This window comes from Anastrepha ludens, chromosome 6 (assembly GCF_028408465.1).
Source record: "Anastrepha ludens isolate Willacy chromosome 6, idAnaLude1.1, whole genome shotgun sequence".
Lineage (NCBI taxonomy): Eukaryota > Metazoa > Arthropoda > Insecta > Diptera > Tephritidae > Anastrepha > Anastrepha ludens.
The window spans coordinates 96,082,067-96,104,103 of NC_071502.1; the positions used below are offsets into that span (position 1 = coordinate 96,082,067).

General features: G+C 35.6%; 1 protein-coding gene across 1 annotated transcript; it reads right to left on the reverse strand.

Moving 5' to 3' along the window:
• Positions 1-2,545: 2,545 nt before the first annotated feature.
• LOC128867184 (uncharacterized) lies at positions 2,546-21,730 on the reverse strand. Its single transcript, XM_054108279.1, has 3 exons — positions 21,656-21,730; positions 19,514-20,915; positions 2,546-2,724 (listed from the first exon to the last, which is right to left on the reverse strand). Exons 1-3 carry the CDS (start codon positions 21,728-21,730, stop codon positions 2,546-2,548), a joined length of 1,656 nt encoding a protein of 551 aa, XP_053964254.1.
• Between the last annotated feature and the right edge of the window lie 307 nt (positions 21,731-22,037).

Genomic DNA, 22,037 nt, shown 5'->3' on the forward strand with positions numbered 1-22,037 from the left:
CTCTTCCCATTTCCAGAGATCTGACAGTGACGGCCCGTATAAGGAAAAGCTTTCAGGTCCATAGGGGCATAAAATTCAAAAAGATGTTTGCATTTGAGCAACCCTGTCCACAATCATAGCTGCTTGTATGTATGTCTGTTGTAACACTCGTTTTTGCTACATTGAATTGGTGATAATTGCGCAATCTGCTTTGCGTAGTTGCTATATTTTTACCGCAACCCAACTGCAATTACAGATGTAACGACAACTGCAGCAGCGAGCCAACCCAATGTACAATGAAATCAATTTGTAATACACAGCGCCACAGAAGGCGCATACCCACAATTACATGTATATCCACACATATACAGATATACACACACACATGGGCGCGTTAATTTGAGAAGAGCACAAAAAGCGCGGCAATACGGCCGGCATTAAAGGAAATTAAAGTCCGACAAGCAGTCAGTATTGCATACACAATTGCGTATTTGTAGCTGGCGTGCGCATCGTGCATGTGCGTAATTAGTTTAAATTCATTGCAGTCTGCTTTTAGGCGTAGCAGCAAAATTGAATTTACCCATTTAATTTCATATGAGTAAAATTGGTTGCAGCCCATTTTCGTACACCGTATGCAAGTGACCAATAAGTGAAGAGTAGTTACAAGCTATCTTTAGCGCCTAGAAGTATGCACGAAGAATTTGCTGTGCTGTATGTTGCACAGAGTTGAACGAACCAGCTGCGCTATTTCTGTCTTTTATTTAAGTGTCGTTATTAAAGTCACTAAAAAATTGTGTAATGCGCCTAAAAGTATGCTTCAAAATTTGTTACTTTCACTTTTATATATATTTTTTTATTGTTGTAAGCGTTAATTTTTGAGCAGTGCTTCATAACCTTATATTGTATTGGAAACTTGTCAGAAAGAATTTGCATTATAAAAGCGCCTAAAATTATTAGTCATTCAAGCTAAAATTTTTTTATAACCTAAAAACCTACCATGGTCTCAAGATTTTATGAAGTGCAGTAAATCACGCATACCTCATTAGCTAATATTTATATTTCAGATACCAATAACACTAATAAACTGGTTTGCGCTCTTAAGTATGCAATTTTTTCACAGCATCTTAATTAGCATCTCAATTGCCGTTAATGGCATAAGTTAACTGTATAAGTTTGATTAAAAATTGTAAAAGAGATTATTCCAAAATGTGTGCTGGCGCCTTAAAGTATGTTAGCAAAATGATGGTGCATACATTTAGGCGCAAAAGTTTTTAATATACTTTATTATAATAAAAAGTAGGTTACGCTGCCCCAAATACCTATTTTCAAAGCAAAAGATGACAATTCAGCGCATTGCTAAAAAGAGAGAGAGAGAGCGCAAGTGATGTGGCGGAGCATTTATTTTGCCCAGCAGTATTTTTCATTTCCACATAAAACCGCTTAAATTCCTGGCAGGTATTCCCTGTGCAAGTTTCATGCGCCTGCTTTGTATGCCGGGTTTCTTCATGTTTTTTTAGCTCGCCCGCCTAAATTTATGCAATAGTTTTGCTACACTCTTTCAAATTCAAGCTATTTACAAGCTTAGCTGAATATTTTCTCTAATTTGTTTAGACTTCAACTCATCAAAAAAGTTCTTAACCATTTCTCTTCTCCCATAATTTTAAATAAACTTCTTTGTATCCCTAAGTATGGCGTTACTGGAATGTAAATAACTTAGTGCGTAATTGCCTTCAATTGCAAAATCTTCCCACTAACTACGCAAAACAAAAATCTAGAAATCACCGCATTTATGTGCTCACTAAGCGTATTTAATTACAATTTTATGTTTGCGCGCCACAAAGTATGTAATAAATTTGCTACACCAGCAATTACCACGCACATTTGCTGCATAATTACAGGAGATAAAGCAGAATATGACGTGAAAAGAATACAAAATAGCAGCATACCTTCCCTTGTGCCGCCCTGTGTTGTCCAGCTTCAAAGTATGCAATATATTTTCTTTATTAGCCACAACAATTTGCGTGCAAAGCCAACAACAGCAACAAAGAACAAAGCATCTTACGCTTAAGATGAGTGTTACGGAAAATCAAAAGTTGGTGCGAAAAATGCGCGGCAAAAGTCCTGTCAAAAATGACAGCAAACGCCTGCGGCCCTCTACCTCGTGCAGCAATTTCATCAAGGAGCTTAACGCGCATACCTACCCCCCCTTACAGAAGTTGAGGCATGGCATTTGTAGTGTGTACTTTTCACATCCTGTTCATTCCTGCCCATGCCCCTGACTGGTGTCTGCATGGCTGTTGCCGTTCAAGCTATAATTGCTGGCGCTGTTTTGCCGTGCTTTGGCTTTTATTGTTTTTTTTTTTTGCCTGTGGCACATTAAATGTTTTGCCAACGACGCATATTTTTCTCTACCACTTTTCAGTCATGCCCATCTCTCCAGCAGCAAACCAAGTTGGATATTTATTTTTATTTTCTTGCGTTTATTTCTTGTTCGACGTGGCATCAGCCGCATAAGCCTACCCGCCTAGCTCCACGCCTGCTTGCGAGAAAAGGCAAAAGCTTCATTTCAATTGAAGTTGAACTTGAAAGCGTGAAATGGGAATGCGAATGCGAAACGAAATTGGCCACCATGTCCATTCATCATCTGTGTACTACTGCAGCCTGCAGCCGCGCTGGGTAGTTGCGTTACTTCCGTGTTCGCTTTCTTTTCGTGAGTTGTTGGTGGCAGTAGCGCAGGACGCACATCTGCGCATGTACATCCATTTTCGCACGGAGAAAAAAGTTGCTTAAAAAGTTTTTAATTAAAAAGTTTTGCAAAATGTACTCGCGCGCATTCATGGCATGCAACCGATTCGCGTCGAGTCCAAAGGCATTGCATACTGCGTGACGCTGAGAACAGTGGCGCAAAATATATTCATATTGCTTTTTGTTTTGAGAATTTAAGCGTACAAAGGAAACACGCAAATAACTGCATGAAAACAAAACAGCAGCGAAATCAAAATACCGAAATTTTACAAAAAATTTTCTACAAGTTTGATTTTAAAAATCCTAATTTAAGGTATGCCGCTCTCTCTCTCTCTCTCTCTCTATCTCTCTCTCTCTTTCTCTGGGAGTTTGGTTTCACAATGAACGCAAGTATGCAGAAAATTGCAAAACTATATTTCACTTAATTTTTGTGATATAAAAATACAAATGTTTATACATTTTTTTTGAACTATAATGGCACTAGTCTTTCCGAGCCTAGTAACTACTAACTACTAGCAAAGAAAATAACAACAAATCGAGATATGAAAATCTTAACTTTTTTAATGTATTCATACTGATGTTTCTGGGGTCATAAAATGAAGATACAAAGTGAAAAAATTTAAAAGAAATGTGAGATCCCATTTAGTTTTCGAGATAATGAAATTAAAAAATATAAAAAATTGGCAAACAAACTTTTCTGCACAGGGTGAAATTTCCGTAAAAAAATTTTATGCGCTAAGAATAAAATTATTTATCTCGACACAGTGGGTAAATTCACCAATTATTTGATATTCTACAATTATCGATAACTCCAAAATTAGAATTTGTAAAATTTTGCTTTTCTCTTCTCGAGTTATGAAATATTTTCCGACAAAATAGAGGATAAAACGGTTAAAAAAAATGATGTGGACTTCATTTTTTAATTATGCAGAAAATTTCCGCCACAGCCTGATCCGAAATTTGTTCAACCAATTGGGATTTTTCTTTTATCTGTTTTTTTTGCTGTTGTGTATTCAATGAATGAATTTGATGATAAACCGGTAGGTAGTAATTTGGCTCGAAATTTCGTTAGCTCGAATTTAAAATTTAGAAATATTAAAAAAAAATTCCAAATTTTATAAACCTTTTTTTTTGTTTTGGTTTGATTTTATTTAATAGAACAATTTCATCTTTCTGGTTTCGTGACTGAAATTTAAAAATAAAACCTGAAAATTATTTTTTTTTTAATTTTAAATAAAACCTTTTTTTGACGAAAGTTTTTTAAACAATTTTGTATATATGTTTTTGTGTGTTAAATTGTGTTTTTCACAAAAATTTTTATTTATTTTTTTTGTGTGTTAAATTGTGTTAAATCTTGTTGTTTTTAACTCATTTTTTTATTAAAAAAAAAATTGTTTTTCTTAATTTCGTTTAAAAAATGAATAAATCCGGAGTCGTCAGCTGTAATTTTTTTCCACAGGTTTCTTACCTAAATTTTTAATTCGAAACTAACTAAGAAAGTTTTAATATTTATTATTTTTATTTCTAACTGTGCAAATATTTTTTATAAATTTCAAATAAAACACTTTTCTTATTCCATTAAACAACTTAAAATACTCGAATTCGTCAATTGTTATTAACAAAACTTTGTACTATGGGTTTCTCACGAGCACCAAAAAGAACTTTAAGAACTTAAAATTAAAAAAATTATGTAATTTAATATTGAAAAAAAAAAAAAATTATTAGAAGACAAATACTTAAAATTAACATAAATTTAAATGAAGAAAAAATTATAAAAATATTATTAAAAATTTAAAACAAATTTTTTTGTAATTAATTTTTTTTTTTGAATTTCAATTTATTTAATTGTCAGTGGGTCCGGAGTGAGGAAAATTTTATAAAATTATTATTGCTAATTTTTGTTCAAATTAAAAAATGGAAGACAATTACAAAAGTAAGTTTCAAATGGCGATTTAAAGTTTTTTTTAAGAAATTTAAAAAAAAAATGTGTGAAAGGTTTCAAACCCGTTAAAAGAATTTTCACAACTGACGAATTAGTTTAAAAAAATGTTTGAAATTAAAAAAAAAATAATTTAAAAAAATGTTTACAAAAATGTTATAAAAATATTTTTTTAATTTGATTAAATTTTTTTAGTTTAAATTAAATAAATTTACTTGTGTAAGTTTCTTCCATTTTTTAATTTGAACAAAAACAAAACTAGCAAAAAAAATTTTATCAAATTTTCCTCACTCCTGACCCACTGTACACTCGACCGCACTACATTGCTTGGCGTGCAAATGCTGAGAAAAATTCTATGAGTTCCCCATTTTTTTGTTTGCTGCCTTTGGAAAAATGCTTCTATAGTGCCTGAAGTTGTTGTTGTTGTGCTTGCTCTATTTACCACCCAGTGTGGGTATAGAAAACGTAATAGCGACAACAGCAACAAATGCCAAGAAAAACGCCCGCACATTGGAAAATTACGTTGGAAAACAATTCGAATTAAGCGAATTACTTTTGATTTCGGTTGTGGCGCCGCAAAGTGTTGCATGCCACATATCTACTAACAATGAAAATAACTGAGCATGGCAATTGTAAACAGCAAAGTAAATGCAGGGCAACAAAAAACAAAAAAAAAAACAAGCATAGTCGGAGCACTTTACAGGAACAAAAAAAAGTTGAAAATAAAATTAAAAACGTAAATGAGCAACTTTTGCTGCTACACTTGCATTGTTGTTACTTAATTTGGTTACTTTCGGAATTGTACATTTTTTCTTTTAGTTGTGTTTTTTTTCTGACACGCCTTACTTTATTACACTTTTTAATTTTTTACTTTTATTTTTTGAACTTTTTATTCTTCTTATTTTGGTGCTTTGTGTTTTTTTTTCTGTTTTTTTTTTGTTCGTTTGCCAACCAACCTCAGTAGTTTTTTCTACGGTCTACCATCGCCACCACTCCGACCGCTCACAGTCGTTACCACTCACTCTCAGCCAAGCACTCTGGAAGGCGGTCGAGTGTGAGTGAAGCATAAGCCGCAGGAATGAACCGACACAAATGGCGTTGGTGGAGAACAGACACAAGAAAATAAAAAAAGTAATAATTGTTTGAATAAAAAAAAAATCGAAAAAACTCGGCAAACAAAAGGAAAGTTCTGCAATTTTATTTGCTGCCTGTCTGTCGGGCGCTCTGTCTATTCGCCTACTTTTTCGGCTTACTTGCCATCAAGCGCTACGTCTATGCCATTTCCTTGCGTCACTTACAGTTGCGCAAAGCCACTGCTATGCTGTGCTGTGCCGTGCCTTTCTTCTGCTATGCTATGCTATGTCGCGCTATGCTGCCTTCACACACCAGGCAATGAAATGCTACAAGGTGTAAAATGGTATAATTTAAATGCAAAAAAAAAAAACAACTTTACAGTGACGACTACCGCCTTGCAGCTTATTTCTTCATTTCTTCATTAGCAACTCCTGTACTTGTGTGTGTATATGTGTGTCAATGCGTTTGCATGAGTTGTTGTGCGCCGTGCCGCAGTTATTTGCAGTTGTGGCCAAATTGGCTGCGGAGTGCCAAACTTACTTAATTGCGGTTAATTTTGATGGATTTGTGCGTAATTCTTGGGTAATTAAATTTTTTCAACGGTTCCTGCTCTTTTCGGCACTATTTTTCTTTAATTGCCAGACAATTGTAAAGTGCATGCGATTGAAACTTCATGGAAATAATTAAAAAATGTTTATGTGGTAAAAGAAAAAATTTGCAAAAATTGCAATTGAGTTATCTTAGCTGGAAAATGTAAATTTTTATACCAAAGCTGAAGAATTTTTGAAGTGAAACTTCTTAGGCGTCGATGGGCGAGCGAGAATGGAGAGTAAAATTTCAAGGTCATGCAATGTTTTGGGCATTTTCGTTCCGCAAGACAGAAAAAAGATATAACTTAGAGGAAAAGGAGAGAGAGAGCTATACCTTATACATATCTTAGGTACACTTTAGGCTATTTTTCCTAAGTTTTTCCTTGTGGTTGCTAACTTCTAGTGAGAAATAACACTGCCTACCTTTTGGCGCTCGTTTGTTGGTGCACATTTGTAGGAAATATATTTTTGGTGCCTACTTCCTGGCGTTATATTTCCTTAGTGCGTACTGCTTGGGGCGTTTTTTGGTCCCATTTTTTTGGCGTTTTATTTCGGTGTTTACTTTTTGGCGCTTATTTCCATTTCCTGGCTAGTACTTGTGCGTACTATAAAGTGCTATCCATTCCGGCGTCGGACTTATTGGTGTTGCCTTGCGGTAATTTGTGCCGTTGCTGCGGTCTTGGAGTCGATGCGTTTGTTCGGGCGATAAACTCTCGGAGTAGTGCGCGTTGTTGCCAAGGTTGGTGTCCGGCGTTTACCTACACCGGTAGACCCTTCTCCGTTTCTTGTAAATTTTGTCTATTTGTATTCTCTGCAAATGTTGTGAATTTATTTAGATGTATATTCCTTCTTTCTCTCTCTCTCTCTCTCTCTCATTCTCTCTCGGGTCTCTCCCTCTTTCTTTGTCTGCCTTGAAAGTTTCACTTCAGTTATGTGTACTGCGCTACACGCCCTTTTTTCTGTAATCAGGTTTTATTGATTCGATTTATATTAAAGGCTTTTCAAAACTCTGAGAAACTTTGAGTTCGCGCCCGCTAACACTAACCAGTCCACATCTATGTTGAGCCTAAGCGAAATCTTCTGCGCTCGTATGTCCTCTAAGAAGCAGTAGACGACGTGTGACATTTGGAAATGGGGTTCTGTCAAACTGATAGTTCGTCAATTGAGTAGTAGAATCATTTGCGAGATACTTCCTATAAAACTTAAATTTACACTTCCGGGTAGTTAATTTGTTTTCCAAACGGATGAAGCTATAGCTTTGAACATTTTTTCATGCCATTATGGATTTATAAAATTTTAATTTCTGCAATAAAGTTCTGCTATTTTTTGAGCGAAGGCAGCTTTCACTTTGTTCGTTGTAGTTTTCACGTTGTTTGTTATATTTTCAAGTCTGTAACAAAATTAGTGGAATAATTTGACACTTCCCTTTCAGTACTTAGAAAATTAGCATTTAAACGAATAGATTTTTAATTTTTTTATCAGACCTAAGGAAGCAATTAAATTCGTCGATTATTTTTCTACTCGTAACTAAAAAGACACTTTTAAGCAATTTTTTATAGCCTATTTTACTGAGCAGCAAGCAACAAGGAGCCGTTCACATTTCACGGCTTAATATCAGCTTGTAAATAAACAATAAAAATATAAAAGAAGCTATAACTTCAGTATCAGCCTATGAATATGCAACGAAAATTTAAAATAAGCAATAACTTCAATATCAGCCTGTGAATATGCAACAAAAAAAAAAAATAGGCAGTAACTTTAATATCAGCCTGTATATCTACAACAAAAATAAGAGATAGGTATTAACTTCAATCCTTCTAGCCTGGAAATATGCAACAAAAATAAAAAAAATGCAATAACTTCAATCCTTCTAGCCTGGAAATATGCAACAAAAATAAAAAAATTGCAATAACTTCAATCCTTCTAGCCTGTAGATATGCAACAAAAACATAAAGCACACAATAACTTCAACATCAGCCTGTGAATATGCTACTAATATTTAAAAGATCTGCCTGCAAATATGCAACGAAAGTTAGAAATACACAATAACTTGAAACCAAATATTTATAAAGCTAAATGCCAATGTATACAATTCCAAGAAGAGAAATTACGTATGCATGAAATATTAAAAATGCATATAACAGTACATACACACACATACATACAGAAATTTGTTCCGCAATGCATTACAGGTGTCCATTGAGAATTTCCTAGCGCATATAAATACGCAACTAAGCAGCTAAAATTCATAGACATACTTACGTAACTGATATATGATGGCATACTACAGGATTTACAACGCATAGCCGTACAAGGCACGCATACCAAAACACTCGTGTAACACGTCTGTACATACTGTATGCGCATCAAACACAATCGTTGTACACGCACACGTGTTGGCTATATCTTGCGTACCTGTGTTGTTCGCCTAAAAGTATGCAGTAAGATAGCTTTCCAGTGCAATGCGTTCAATGGCCGTAATATAAGCCATTTATAGCAGATTAATGTGCGCAACGGCATCTGTTTATGGCCGCACAGCAATACACATTACAATGCCAACGCCACCCGCCCAAGTGCAGCTAGCGCGCCGCCTGTAGATGTACCTCGTCGGCTAGGCAGCCGACACATAAAGCAGTTGCACAATGCAACAGACACGCGTTACGGGGCACCTGGATGAAGTTATGTCTGTTTTGTGTGTGTGTGTGTGTGTGAGTGGGCGCATATGCTTGCATTAGTGTGCATTTACTATGCGCATGCAATACAACACAACAAATCTATATATAAATAAAGAAATTGTAGTTGCATAGGTGTGGGTTGTATGTTTGTAGTTGTGTGCGGTTTTAAGAGCCGTCATGTTTATTTAGAAAATAAATGGTCTATAAAAACAAATTGTTGCTGTTGTGTCAGTGAAATGGCTGAGTGTCGGCGAAACTGTTATTGTTGTTATTATTGGTTCAGTTTTTGTTTGTCATTATATCTACTCAGTTACCTGAGATGCCATAGACACTTTGGGAAATCTGCTTGCTTGTTTACTTACCTGTTCATCAACTGCTCCATACAGCTACTAAGCATCTGCATCTTTAACCAACTCAAGTAGGCAACCCTGCTCGCTATGTCTGAGTGCCAGCCTGTCTGTAGCTGACGCAATATTAACTTATTGACGTCGTCTGTATTGTCCTTATAGACAATGTCTTTATTGTTGTTGTTCTTACTTTAGCTATTCCGTCTCCTTTTACTTCATTTTATCCTCAATCGAAGTTTGTTCTGGTTGAATGGCCAGTCAAAATGATACTAATGGATTTCAGTAGTAACCGAATCGCATCATTCCACTTCTATTTTCACGTCTCATCTCACACCTTCTCGGTTGGCTCACCACTCAAAATATTTGCTTAGCTGAGATGTTAGCTAATGTAAAAGGTACGACAATAATGTGAGAACTTGAACAATGTTTCGCTTTAAAATATATGTTTGTGTATATGTGCGTATGCTGCTAAGAAATTTGTTGCATTTTACTTAAATACTTTGCCCAACTGCCGATGACAGCTGCTGAGTAAATTAAAATTATAGGAATTTCCAATTTGATCACAAAACAAAATGGTTCTATTATATTTAGTTTAAAAGGTAAATACCGAGAGTACTCAACCATTTATTTTTTGACATTTATTAGCTATTGGTTCACTAAAGCTGCTCTTAATAGAATAAAGGGCGAAAGCGTATTGAGCCACTTTGAGCTGAGTGCGAGAAAAGTGAGTCGCCTTGTATTTTTTTTTTTGATAAAAAGTGCGAGAGTTAAGAATGAAAATAGTTGCAGAAAATATGTTCTTACTACTAAAGAGAAATATAGAAAATATGACTTTAATTATAAGCATAGTAGGTAGATCAATTCAATTTCATGCTTCATTTATTACACCAAAACAGCTCTATAATACAGAGCGCACAAACTGCTTACTAAGAATGTGAAAGCTAGTTAAGAATAGTTTAAGCATTAGTAAAATATGCTAGCAATAAGTCATGGAAGAATTTGGCACACCTAATTTAGCACTAACTCATATTGAGCCACTTTGAGCTGTGGTGAGTGGCTTTAAAAAGAATGCAGTTGTTGATACCTCAATAAAAGCAAAGTAATGCGTGTAGCCTCGACAATTTAAAACTGCATGCATCCTCCATTCTGCATCCTTAATACTGTTTTTACTACAAAGTTGTATACTTAAATTCTAATTTGCATTTTCTTATTTTTGAGCAGTTTTGAGCTCAAAAAGCTCTGATCAACAATGCGCAAACTTTTTAAAAATATTTATGCAATTAGCTTGATTCATAAGGAATAAAACAGCGTTGGATTTGTAGCACCTGTTACATATTAAAGCCATGTTGAGCCACTTTGAGCTATGATAAGCAGCTCAGAATAAAAGTTATGCAATTTCGAGCATAAAAATATCTCGAAAACAATATGGAGCCTCGCTAAAATTGTTTTTGTTACTCGCACGATATCTTAAAAATAACACAGCGTGGGATTCTTAGCAGCAGCTACATATTTAAGCCACGTTGAGCCACTTTGAGCTATGCAACTGGCTGTTCATTTCTGCAATGAGCACACAAAATTGATTTCCACTCATTTGGCACCGAAGCAGTTTCGATACACTTTGAGCCTTCACACTTAAAGCTTAAAACTTTCGACCAAAACGCTACCCATAGTGTTAACCCTTTATGCGCCACTTTGAGCTGTGAAAATTTAGTTTGCTTTTAGAAGATGTTTATTGAAAAAAAAGAAAAAAATTATATACTAACTTCTAATGCCTGATGGAACCGCGAATCTCTTATGACCTTTTTCAATTTCTTGTTTTCCTGAAAACTGCACATCTAGACTTTGCATTTACACTTTTTACCAAAAATAAAAAGACATTAAAGAAAGTTATTTGGCAAAAGATATTCTCTGAAAAACAGCGCTGATGTAACCGAAAGTACTTGTAGAAAAAGTATGAAAAAAATTTGTTTATTTTAAACCTATAGTTGAAAAATTATGAACTCTATTTTTTTATTTTTTATTATTTATAAACCTGGTACTCAAAATTTATCCGGCCCATTTTGAAGTTATTCAAATCTTGTATTTTAAAATATCCTGAAGCTAAAAATATGTAAAATAGTTTCAGTACGAATCTGCTATAATAAGTTTTCCCTATTAACTTTCTTACAAAGTAGTGCAGATTTTTCCACCACTTTAGCTGTTTAACCCATTTTGAGCCACTTTGAGCACGGCTCGTGTAAAAGTGCAGGAACTCAAATTTTCAGTATTCAATTTTCGGTTAAAAATAAATTTATGTAATTACACTTGCAGTCGGCCGCCGTAGCAGAATAGGTTGGTGCGCGACTACCATTCGGAATTCGGAGTGAACATAGGTTCGAGTCTCGGTGAAAACACCAAAATTAGGAAAAACATTTTTCTAATAACGGTCGCCCCTCGGCAGGCAATGGCAAACCTCCGAGTGTATTTCTGCCACGAAAAAGCTCCTCATAAAAATATCTGCATTTCAGAGTCGGCTTGAAACTGTAGGTCCCTCCATTTGTGTAACAACATCAAGACGCACACCACAAATAGGAGGAGGAGCTCGGCCAAACAGCCAAAAAGGGTGTACGCGCCAATTATATATATATTTTGTGTATATTAGTCGATTTGTGGGGAGGCAAAAAAATCGCCCATTGCTCTGTGAAAAACGAATTCTGATGTCCCCCAATTTGGGTCGAACATTTTAGTTTCTTTTCTCATGTAAAGGCCAAAAATGGTGATATTTTGAAATGATTGTATGGGGAAGCCCCCAGGGGAGTTCCAGGGGGTGCGCCACTGGCATGGATGGATCGGCCGTCCAAAGTTAGTGGGGGTCGGTCATACATTTGGACTCGATTGGAGCACTCTAAATGGGTCAAAGTGAGATTTTTCGTTCGACCCAAATTGGGGGACATCAGAATTCGTTTTAGAGGTATGGTTCCTTCGGCAAAGTTTCCTATTTTGATCCCTAGAATACGATTTTCACAGAGCAATGAGCGATTTTTAAATCGACCCGCCCTAATATATATATATACATAATTACACTTGCACTAAGTTTCTGCCTAAAGCTTTTCTGAAAATTTATTTCTAGAATCTAAAATTTTTCAGCGCTCTGTTCACCTTTAACCCATAGTGTGCCATATTGACGCCGACTATATAAAAATTCTTTCATAGAAATTTGCAAAAAAGCACTGCAGTACATAGAGCTTTGAATGCTTTTCATGGCATTTCAGTTTGTTTTTCATATTTTTTTTTATTTTTTTATATTTATATTTTTTTTATTTACTTTTTTTATTTTTTTTATTTTTGTATTGTTTTTTTATAACTTTTTTATATGTTTTTATATCTTTGTTTTTATTTTTACCTTAACACAAAACGGTGACAAATTATGCTACTAATTTACTGTAAGCCATAAAAGCCCTTTTTCTACGCTGAACTCAAAGTTAAAAAAAGGATAAAATGTGATGAAATCATACATCTCTACTCTTTTTTGTGGACTAGCGCTTTTATATTTATATTTTTTTATCGTAAAATTTATTTGCATTTTTTTTTACTTTTTTGCCGCCTTTAGGGCTCACTATACAAGCTGCGCAATTTGTTGTACTAATATACTATTACAACAAATGTGTGATGTAATGCGCGGGCAACATGACAATGACCACAATGCTTATCAATGTATGTGTGTATGTTCCAAATATATATGTATGTGTGCGTGCGCTCGCAAAAGGCAAAAGCAGCAAGGATTAAATGTCGAGGCTGTCACAGGCGCAAACTTATGTCACGGCATCTATGACACTCCCGCCAACTGATTCTTTAGCTTACGCGCCTTTTATTTCACCATATTTTACCTTTATTTTATTCACAAAATAAGAAAAATAAAAATAAAAATTAAAATTAAAAAAAAAAATCTTTTGTTTTTGCCACTTCGCTATTGCGTTTGAATTATAACCTTTAAAAATTGTTGCCACTTTTATCACGCACACCACCCACCTGAGTATGCAGGTTCGTGTGCAAAATGGACGCATACTTTCAGGGGCCCCAACGTGATACACTCATATGCTGTGACAAAAGGTTGTCTGGCCGTGCAACGTGACAAAACATGACCATTTGACCGCTAGCGGCACTACATAGCTACATTTGCATGTGTGCTTGAACTTTGTGGCGGTGCTGGTGTTGCTGTACGGCTGTGCGCTGGCATAAATTACGTCTAGTGTATGCTTTCAGAAGCGCGCACACAGTGGGGTGTCTATTAAAATGATTGTATCCGCTCGATTATTCACTGCGGCCTGCGACCGACAATGGGCTAATACGAACGCACACATAACCAGCCTCAAGCGCATATACATACCTACCACAACTGACGGCAGTCCTTGGTAAAAAAAAGAACAACAAAAAAAGCGAAACAACAAAAAAACTATTCGAAGAATATTTACAACGAATTCAGCTAGCGAAAATGAAGAGCAAACCTTTTTGGCTTTATCCATTATGCATGCGAATCACTCATCTCCTTCAGCACGAGCGACTACATCCATATAAAAACACTTGCGCTTATATATGTATGTATGTATGTAATTATGTATGTACATACATATATGTTCACTTGTCTCCAACCCAACAACGCCTGCGAATGATTAAGAGTGATGGTTATTCGTCGCTGCACCGTTTCGACATTGGCGTTGTCCGTCCTTAGTAATCTCTGTATGGGTCGCTTCGTAGTCAGGTGCTGATGTTTGACGCGTATGGGTGTACGAGGAGTGTGTGTTTGGTGCAGGTGTAGGGAGTGTGTTAACGAAAATAAATAAATGTACCAGCTTTATTTATGCCAATAATAAATGGTGTCGCATACTCACTCATACACACCAACACACACACATCTATGCATATAAGCCCGAGTGGAGTGTAGAGTTGACTACGTTTATTGGTAAGGGCGGGGTGTCCTGTCGACTAGGCAACTTAAGTGTTGGGTTTATTTTTGGCGTGAGTTTTGTTGATGCTGAAACTGTGACACTTTGACAGTTAATTAGTGCAACTTAATTGGTGTCGAATGGCAAAAGCATGCACACATACACAGGCGAAATACCTGTTTCTGTGTATAACTAAATTCTAAAAATGTCAACATTGAGCTGAGGAATTCAACCCACAAAATCAATGAAGCGAAAATTGCAAGTGTTAGAAAGTACCGAGTATTAAAAATCAAATTATATCAAACTTGACAATGTGGTTTTGAAAGAGGAGAAAGTTGGCCACAAGCATATTGAGCCACTTTGAGCGCTGAAGCTAGAAGCAGGTGGGATGTATGAAGAAAAAAATAAGCAAAATTATATAGGTTTTGAAGAGATTTTTGTGTTCGTAAATTTTGCAGAAAATGTGTTTTTTCTGGCTTAGCTACATATTTTATACGTATTGAGCCGTTTTGAGCAACAGCAAGACGGGGAGGCGATTAGTTAAGATTTTTCGTTTTCAAATAACTAAATTTTTTATAAAGCAAATATCAAGAAACTACTAGCGCTTCTTTCGTGCTGCATCACTTTCTAGCTGAATAATAATCAAAAATATACTTTAGAGAACTAGCCAAGATGCCATAGTATCGTGGCGCCTAATCAAATTAAAAGTAATGGAATATGTTGTAGTGTTGCCACTATCTAGGTTTTTTTTTTAATTTATTCTCCATTCGTGTATTTCAGGAAAATATTGTGACTTTTTAATATTAAGTAACCCTACCTAATTGTTGGAGTACAGAACGCAGAAATTTCTATAAATGTGTATGTTTCCATTGTTAAGAAGAAAATGTTGTTCTAGATGTGTATTCGACAATGCATCCATCACAACATATAATTTAATGTTTCTCTTTTAATTTACTATAGATTTTTTACTACTTATCCTTCGTTTTGCTCATATTGAGCCACGTTGAGCCAATTTAAGGAAATTTGGACTCTGGCAGCGATCACTAGTTAGCTTCGCAACTTTCATATTAAACATCTGTTGGAACATACAGTTTAATATATCTTATTAAAGTGCCCTCCTATACACTTACAATTAAACTCATATTGAGCCACTTTGAGCTAAGTTGGTCTCAAGTAGGGATCGCTTGGTAACCACTCTACTTTCTTATTGTATATTAGAGCAAATCTATTTGTGCAAATAGTTTAAAGTGGTGGCTTTAAGCTTCCATATCTTTTGTATTATACACCTATATTTCAACTGACGTTGCATCACATTGAGCCAGCTTGAGTTATAGTAAGAACCATTTGAAAGTCACGCCACTTTTATTTGGCGTTATCTGTTACGCTGCATAGTTTTATATAACAGCTTAAGGTTTCCAGACCCTTTTTTCCACGCACTTATAATAAAACTCATATTGAGCCACTTTGAACAAACTTGTGCCGTAGTATGGATCATCCAAAAGTAACTTGTTCAAAGTGGCTCAATATGAGTTGTGCCGTAGTATGGATCATCCAAAAGTAACATTGATTCTATAAAGTACAATGAATCTATTACAGATATAGTTTAATATAGTAACTTTAGTTTTCTAGAACTTTTTTGCTACACACTTACAACTAAACCCACATTGAGCCACTTTAGGTATTTTATATTTCCTCGTAAATAAGACGAGCTCCGTCTTCAGAGGATTCAGACAACCCTGCATCAATTCCATCAGAGTATCTAGAAACTTGCGTCTGACAATAAGTGCCACGTCATCCGCGCAGGCAATCACCTTGCAGCCCCTCCTCTCCAGCTCCTCCAGCAGATCGTTAAGTACGGCCCTCCAGAGTAGTAGCGAGAGAACACCGCCTTGCGGAGTGCCTCTATTCACTTGCCGGCGGAGACCGACCGTTCTTTCGCTAAGCAACATGTGGATAAGCCTTATAAGTTCGGTTCCAACTCCTAGTTTACCCAGAGACCTGGTGATTGCCTCCGGGAGGACATTATTAAAAGCTCCCTTAATGTCGCGGAAGGCACCTACAGTCAACTCCTTCTGATGGAGGGACACCTCGACTTCTTTCTTTAAAGCAACTTTTCTGTCTTGATTTTTTTTTATAAAATATTGAAAATTATCTGCGAATAAGTTGAATATGCTAAACATTCTACTCATAATGAGCCACTTTCAGTAGGCTCAAAAGACATCGGCTTAAAAGACAAGACATATTTTTATTTAATTTTTTTTACCAATACCTTTTTTTATTTTTTTAACAATATATTTTTATTTCTATTTTTATTTGATTTTATTTTATTTTATTTTACAATATTTTCTTTTATTTTACTTTATTTTATTTTATTTATTTTATTTTATTTTATTTTATTTTATTTTATTTTATTTTATTTTATTTTATTTTATTTGAGCTTAATCCATCTCGGCTATTGCCGGAGATTACACATCCCGGATAAAATTTTCAAGGGATTGTGCTCTGGTGGAGCGTAGTCCAAGTTCTACGCCCATGCGATTGCTATTGCTTAAATATTTAAAAATCTACGAACTATTGCACATGTGTCCAGTATGGTCGACTTATTTTATTTTATTTTATTTTATTTTATTTTATTTTATTTTATTTTATTTTATTTTATTTTATTTTATTTTATTTTATTTTATTTTATTTTATTTTATTTAATTTAATTTAATTTAATTTAATTTAATTTAATTTAATTTTATTTTATTTTATTTTATTTTATTTTATTTTGTTTTATTTTATTTTACTTTATTTTATTTTATTTTATTTTATTTTATTTTATTTTATTTTATTTTATTTTATTTTATTTTATTTTATTTTATTTTATTTTATTTTATTTTATTTTATTTTATTTTATTTTATTTTATTTTATTTTTTTTTTTTTTTTTGAGCTTAATCCATCTCGGCTATTGCCGGAGATTACACATCCCGGATAAAATTTTCAAGGGATTGTGCTCTGGTGGAGCGTAGTCCAAGTTCTACGCCCATGCGATTGCTATTGCTTAAATATTTAAAAATCTACGAACTATTGCACATGTGTCTAGTATGGTCGACTTCTGCATGTCTTCTAAGAGGTTTTGGCAGTCATACTTCTTCAAGTTTTTTATTAAATGCTTAGGCACTAATCCAGTGGAAGATATAATTATTGGTATTATATTCACTTCCCTCGCTTTGTACATCCGTTTAAGTTCTATGGCCAGAGCTGCATACTTCGATACTTTGGTGGAGTATGTGCTTTGGATGTTGCGATTAAGGGGCACCGCTATATCGATTACTTCGATCGTTTTATTTGTCTTGTCGAACAAGATAATGTCAGGTTTGTTGGCAGCTGCTGTTTGATCTGTGGATATAAATCTGTCCCAGTACAGTTTAAAATTTGCATTTTCGATTATTGCCTTTGGTTCATATTTAAAATACAAGACTTCTGCTTGTAAGAGACCGTGTTTGATCGCAAGTTGTTGGTGGAGGATCTTTGCTATATTGTTATGTCTCATGACATATTCACGGAGGGCAAGTACGCTACATCCAGCAATTATATGGTCGATTGTTTCACCGTAAATGCCGCACCTTCGGCATCTATCTTCTATTGCCTCGCCATGTATCGACCTTCGGAAATTCCTTGTTGGAATAACTCGGTCTTGGATAGCGATTGCGAAACCTTCTGTTTCAGAAAATAGTTTTCCTCTTTTTAACCATAAATTGGATGACTGTGCGTCTATCCATTCCATTTCGAGATCATGCGGATGGGCACCGTGTATTGTTTTTGCCTTCCATGCTGCGATCATTTCTGCTGGGGATTTAACCCCCTCAGGTACTGGGATATTCTGCTCCATCAGACTTAGCGGGGTAAAGCCATTAGCCATAGCGATAGCTTTAAATAGATGGGACTCGCTGCTTAGAAAATATGTACGTAACTTCAAAGTTTGCGAAAAGTGTAGGCGCGCTATATTAATGATTCCTCTCCCACCAACGTTTCGAGGAAGCGATATTCTTTCCACAGCACTTTGAGGGTAATGGCTTTGGAACTTTGTGAAAGTGGTGCGTATCAGCGTTTCAATCCGAAGGATGTCTGTCTGAGACCATTTTGTTACTCCAAACGAGTATGTCAAAAGGGGTATGGCCCAGGTATTGATTGCCTTGCATTTATTTCCACTGTTCAGACTAGTTTTTAATATAGCTTTCAGTCGTGCCTCAAATTTTTTAATGAGGTTTTGCTTTACTAGCGTGTGGTTGATTCCTTTAAGTTGCAGAAATCCTAAATATTTATAAGATTCGCTGCTATGCAAGTTGTCTATAATAATATTTTGGTCTACTGCGTAGTTTTCTTCGGATTCATCAAGCTGACCTCTAATCAAATGTATTATTTTGCACTTATCTGGTCCAAATTCCATTCCCACGTCATCGCTAAAAGCTTTAGTGGCATCTATCAGCTCATATAGCTTATGCTTTTTGTTTGCGTACAGTTTCAAGTCGTCAACAAACAGAAGATGGTTGAACGTGTGCTCTCTTACTTCAGTTTTGAGTATAAAGCCATTTTGTTTAAGTGTGAGAAGCCTGCTAAGTGGATTGAGACCAATGCAGAACCATAACGGGCTTAAGGCATCCCCTTGGAATATACCTCGTTTGATTGAAATCTGTTTCGAAACAGTTCCATTTAGAACCAGTTTTGTATTCCACTTGCTCATTAAGCGGCCCAAGAGGGCAACAGTGGCAGCATCGATTTTGTATATTCTTAATATCTCTAATAGGTAATCATGCGGCATTGAATCGAAAGCTTTTTTGTAGTCAATAAACGCGACGCTTAAATTCCGCCTTCTTCTCAGTGCTACTCCTGTGATAACAGTGTCTATAATAAGCTGATCTTTACAGCCCATTGTGCGCTTCCTGCAACCTTTCTGTTCTTCACATAAAATGCTGTTACTTTCACAGTGTTCATATATTCGGTTAGCGATAATTTTCGTCAAGAGTTTGTATGTCGTGCTCAAGCAAGTAATTGGGCGGTATTTTGCTGGATCAGCAGATGGTGCGTCCTTTGGAAGAAGATAAGTTACTCCGGCAGTGAGAAATTCTGGGATAGCAGCTATATTTTTCAGTAGCTCGTTGTAGCATCTTGCGAGTGCTTCGTGCATTACTGAGAGCTTTTTAAGCCATATGTTGTGTAGCTGGTCTAGGCCAGGGGATTTCCAGTTAGCTGAAGTACATATATTATTCTTTATTTCTTCTGCTGTTATGTCGTAGAAGTGCATTGGTGCAACGTTATCCGCTTTTTCTTTTTCTTTGGCTAACCAATTCGCATCAGCATTGAAGAGTTTTGCTTGTGCCCATATTTTCTCCCAAAACTGCTCTAACTCTTGTTGTTGTGGATATAATATCTGAGATTCTGCATTGCTGTTTTGTTGCAGATTTCTATAAAAGCTTTTTTGATTTTTGTGGAAAAGCTGGTTTTCCTTCCGCCTCTGATTACTTTTGAGGTATCTTCTTAATCGCTTTGAGTAAGCGGCGAGTTGCTGTACTTTCCTATCAATTATCTCTGATAATTGGTCAAGACCCACAGTCTGAGGCTTAAGCGGCGTGATGATACTAGATACATGCCTTAACAACCTTTTAGATTTAGCCCCATTTTTAAATGAAGTAAGCCTCCCTATAGATTCTCTTAGACCGGCAATTCGTGTTTCGAGTCTTCTTTGCCACCTGGGGACTACTGGCGTTTTTTGCGTTGTTTTATTTTTAAATGTCTGTACCTTTGGGTGCTTCCCCAGTAATCGTACAGTAGTAAGAGCAGAAACATAAAAGAGAGTGTTAACATATTCCAAGTTGGTGCTATTGGCGACATATGCTGGCAGAATTTTCGAGTTAAGTGTTTTAACCACTTCGTTTAATTTTTCCGATTCGCCTAATCGGGGTATCCTTGGTCTTAGCAAAGGATCCATACCTTCATAATTCGCCAGATAATTAAGGAAAATATCTTTCACCTCCCATTCTTCATTAGTTTCTGGACCATCGCTTTCAATACTTTCATAGATCAAGTTAAGTTCAGGTTGTACGTTGGGAAATTCCGCTAAATCTTCAGGCTGTGGGTTGCGTGCCTCGGTTATCTCTGGTGTTATTTCTTCTTCGCTTCCTTCCACTCCTCGTAGCTCGTTCCGTATTGCACTTTTAATTTCCTCTTGCTTTTCTTTTCTTACATATTCGTGTTGGAAGATTGCTTTTTTTCTTGTAGCAAGGCTATTTTCGGTTAGCTTCCCATTCAGATGTCTATATCTTCTTAGAAACAGGTCTAGCATTCTCTCACGATAGGTCGTCATGTGCTCCGGTTCTTCACAATTTGTGGAAATGTAGTAGCAGCGCAGGACATATTCATTCATTTCCGTTGTCCATTGAATACGCTGTCTAACACGGCCTGCTCTTGTGGTCCCAAGATTAACTTGAGAAACACTTGTCGCAGTGTTGGGGTTTTCTTGTTGTTGTTGTTGTTGTACCACTGGCGACTCCGCTATCTGATGCCGATGAGCAGAGCCCTCGCCGGCAGCCGTGGCTTCTGCCGACACTTGAGCGAATATCCTCGCTCGGCTGCAATCATTAGATTCCTCTATAATGCGGCTCTCCGTTTTTCGAAACGGGTAATTGCATTTTAAACCTTCTGCCAGGTGGTTCACAGATTTCCTTCTGGGTTAACTGTGTCCTTCAGACATGCATTCACACAGCCGGCATGTTAGGCGTTTTAGCGGTATGTTTTCTTCTTCGCTGAAACTTCGGAGCCGTGGAGTCGTTACTTCCAGCACCCCTCGGTGAGGGATGTCCGTGCGGGGTCGTGACTAGGGGCCGCGGGGTTGTCATGCCCGTCAACTCTCTAATGAGAGATGCCCTTGCGGGCTTATTTTATTTTATTTTATTTTATTTTATTTTATTTTATTTTATTTTATTTTACTTTTATTTTATTTTATTTTATTGTATTTTTGTTTTTTTTTTTTTTGTTAAGTTTTATACCTTAGCTAAGAAAAATTATATATTAACAATACTATTTCTATAATATTAAATTTTTTTCTTGCCACTTATGCACCACAACTTGAATAATATTGAGCCACTTCGTGCCAAGTATAAAAAATGTCGGAATTTTTGTTCTTTTTCGTTTTCGTTTTTGTTTTGAATTTTATAAATAACATAATTGAGTAAATCTCTCCATTATATACCTTCCTGTCGAAACCAGAAATAAAATAAATTACAATACATATTTTTTGTTACCTTTAAGCAAAGTAGAAAAAAACCTCACACACGTTCCGCTGATATTAATTTCCATCTAAGTAGGCAATTACATAAATTACGCTGGCAAAATGATACTTACTCGCAAAAAGTACATGCAGATGCTACGTGATGCCACATTGTGAATGGCAAACTTGCTGCTGTTGCTCTTTGGCATTTCTGTTGCTGCTGTTTGCGTGCAATAAATTAACAATTAAATTTAAAGACGCGCGAAAATTATTGCGGTGGCATAATTGGCGTTGAGTAGCGGTGATGTCAATGTTTTTTTTTTTTTTAATTTTGTGCTTACATGCTTTTTGTACTCTTTAATGAATAAATACTTGTTTTGTTATTTGCAAAAAAAAAAAATTAATTTAAAAAAAGTTAAAAAACAAAATTAAAAAAAAATTGCTGGTCATTGCAATTTAAAATTAATGATTTGGAAATTAAACTGAAAACGCAAAACAGCAAAACAAAAAAAATGT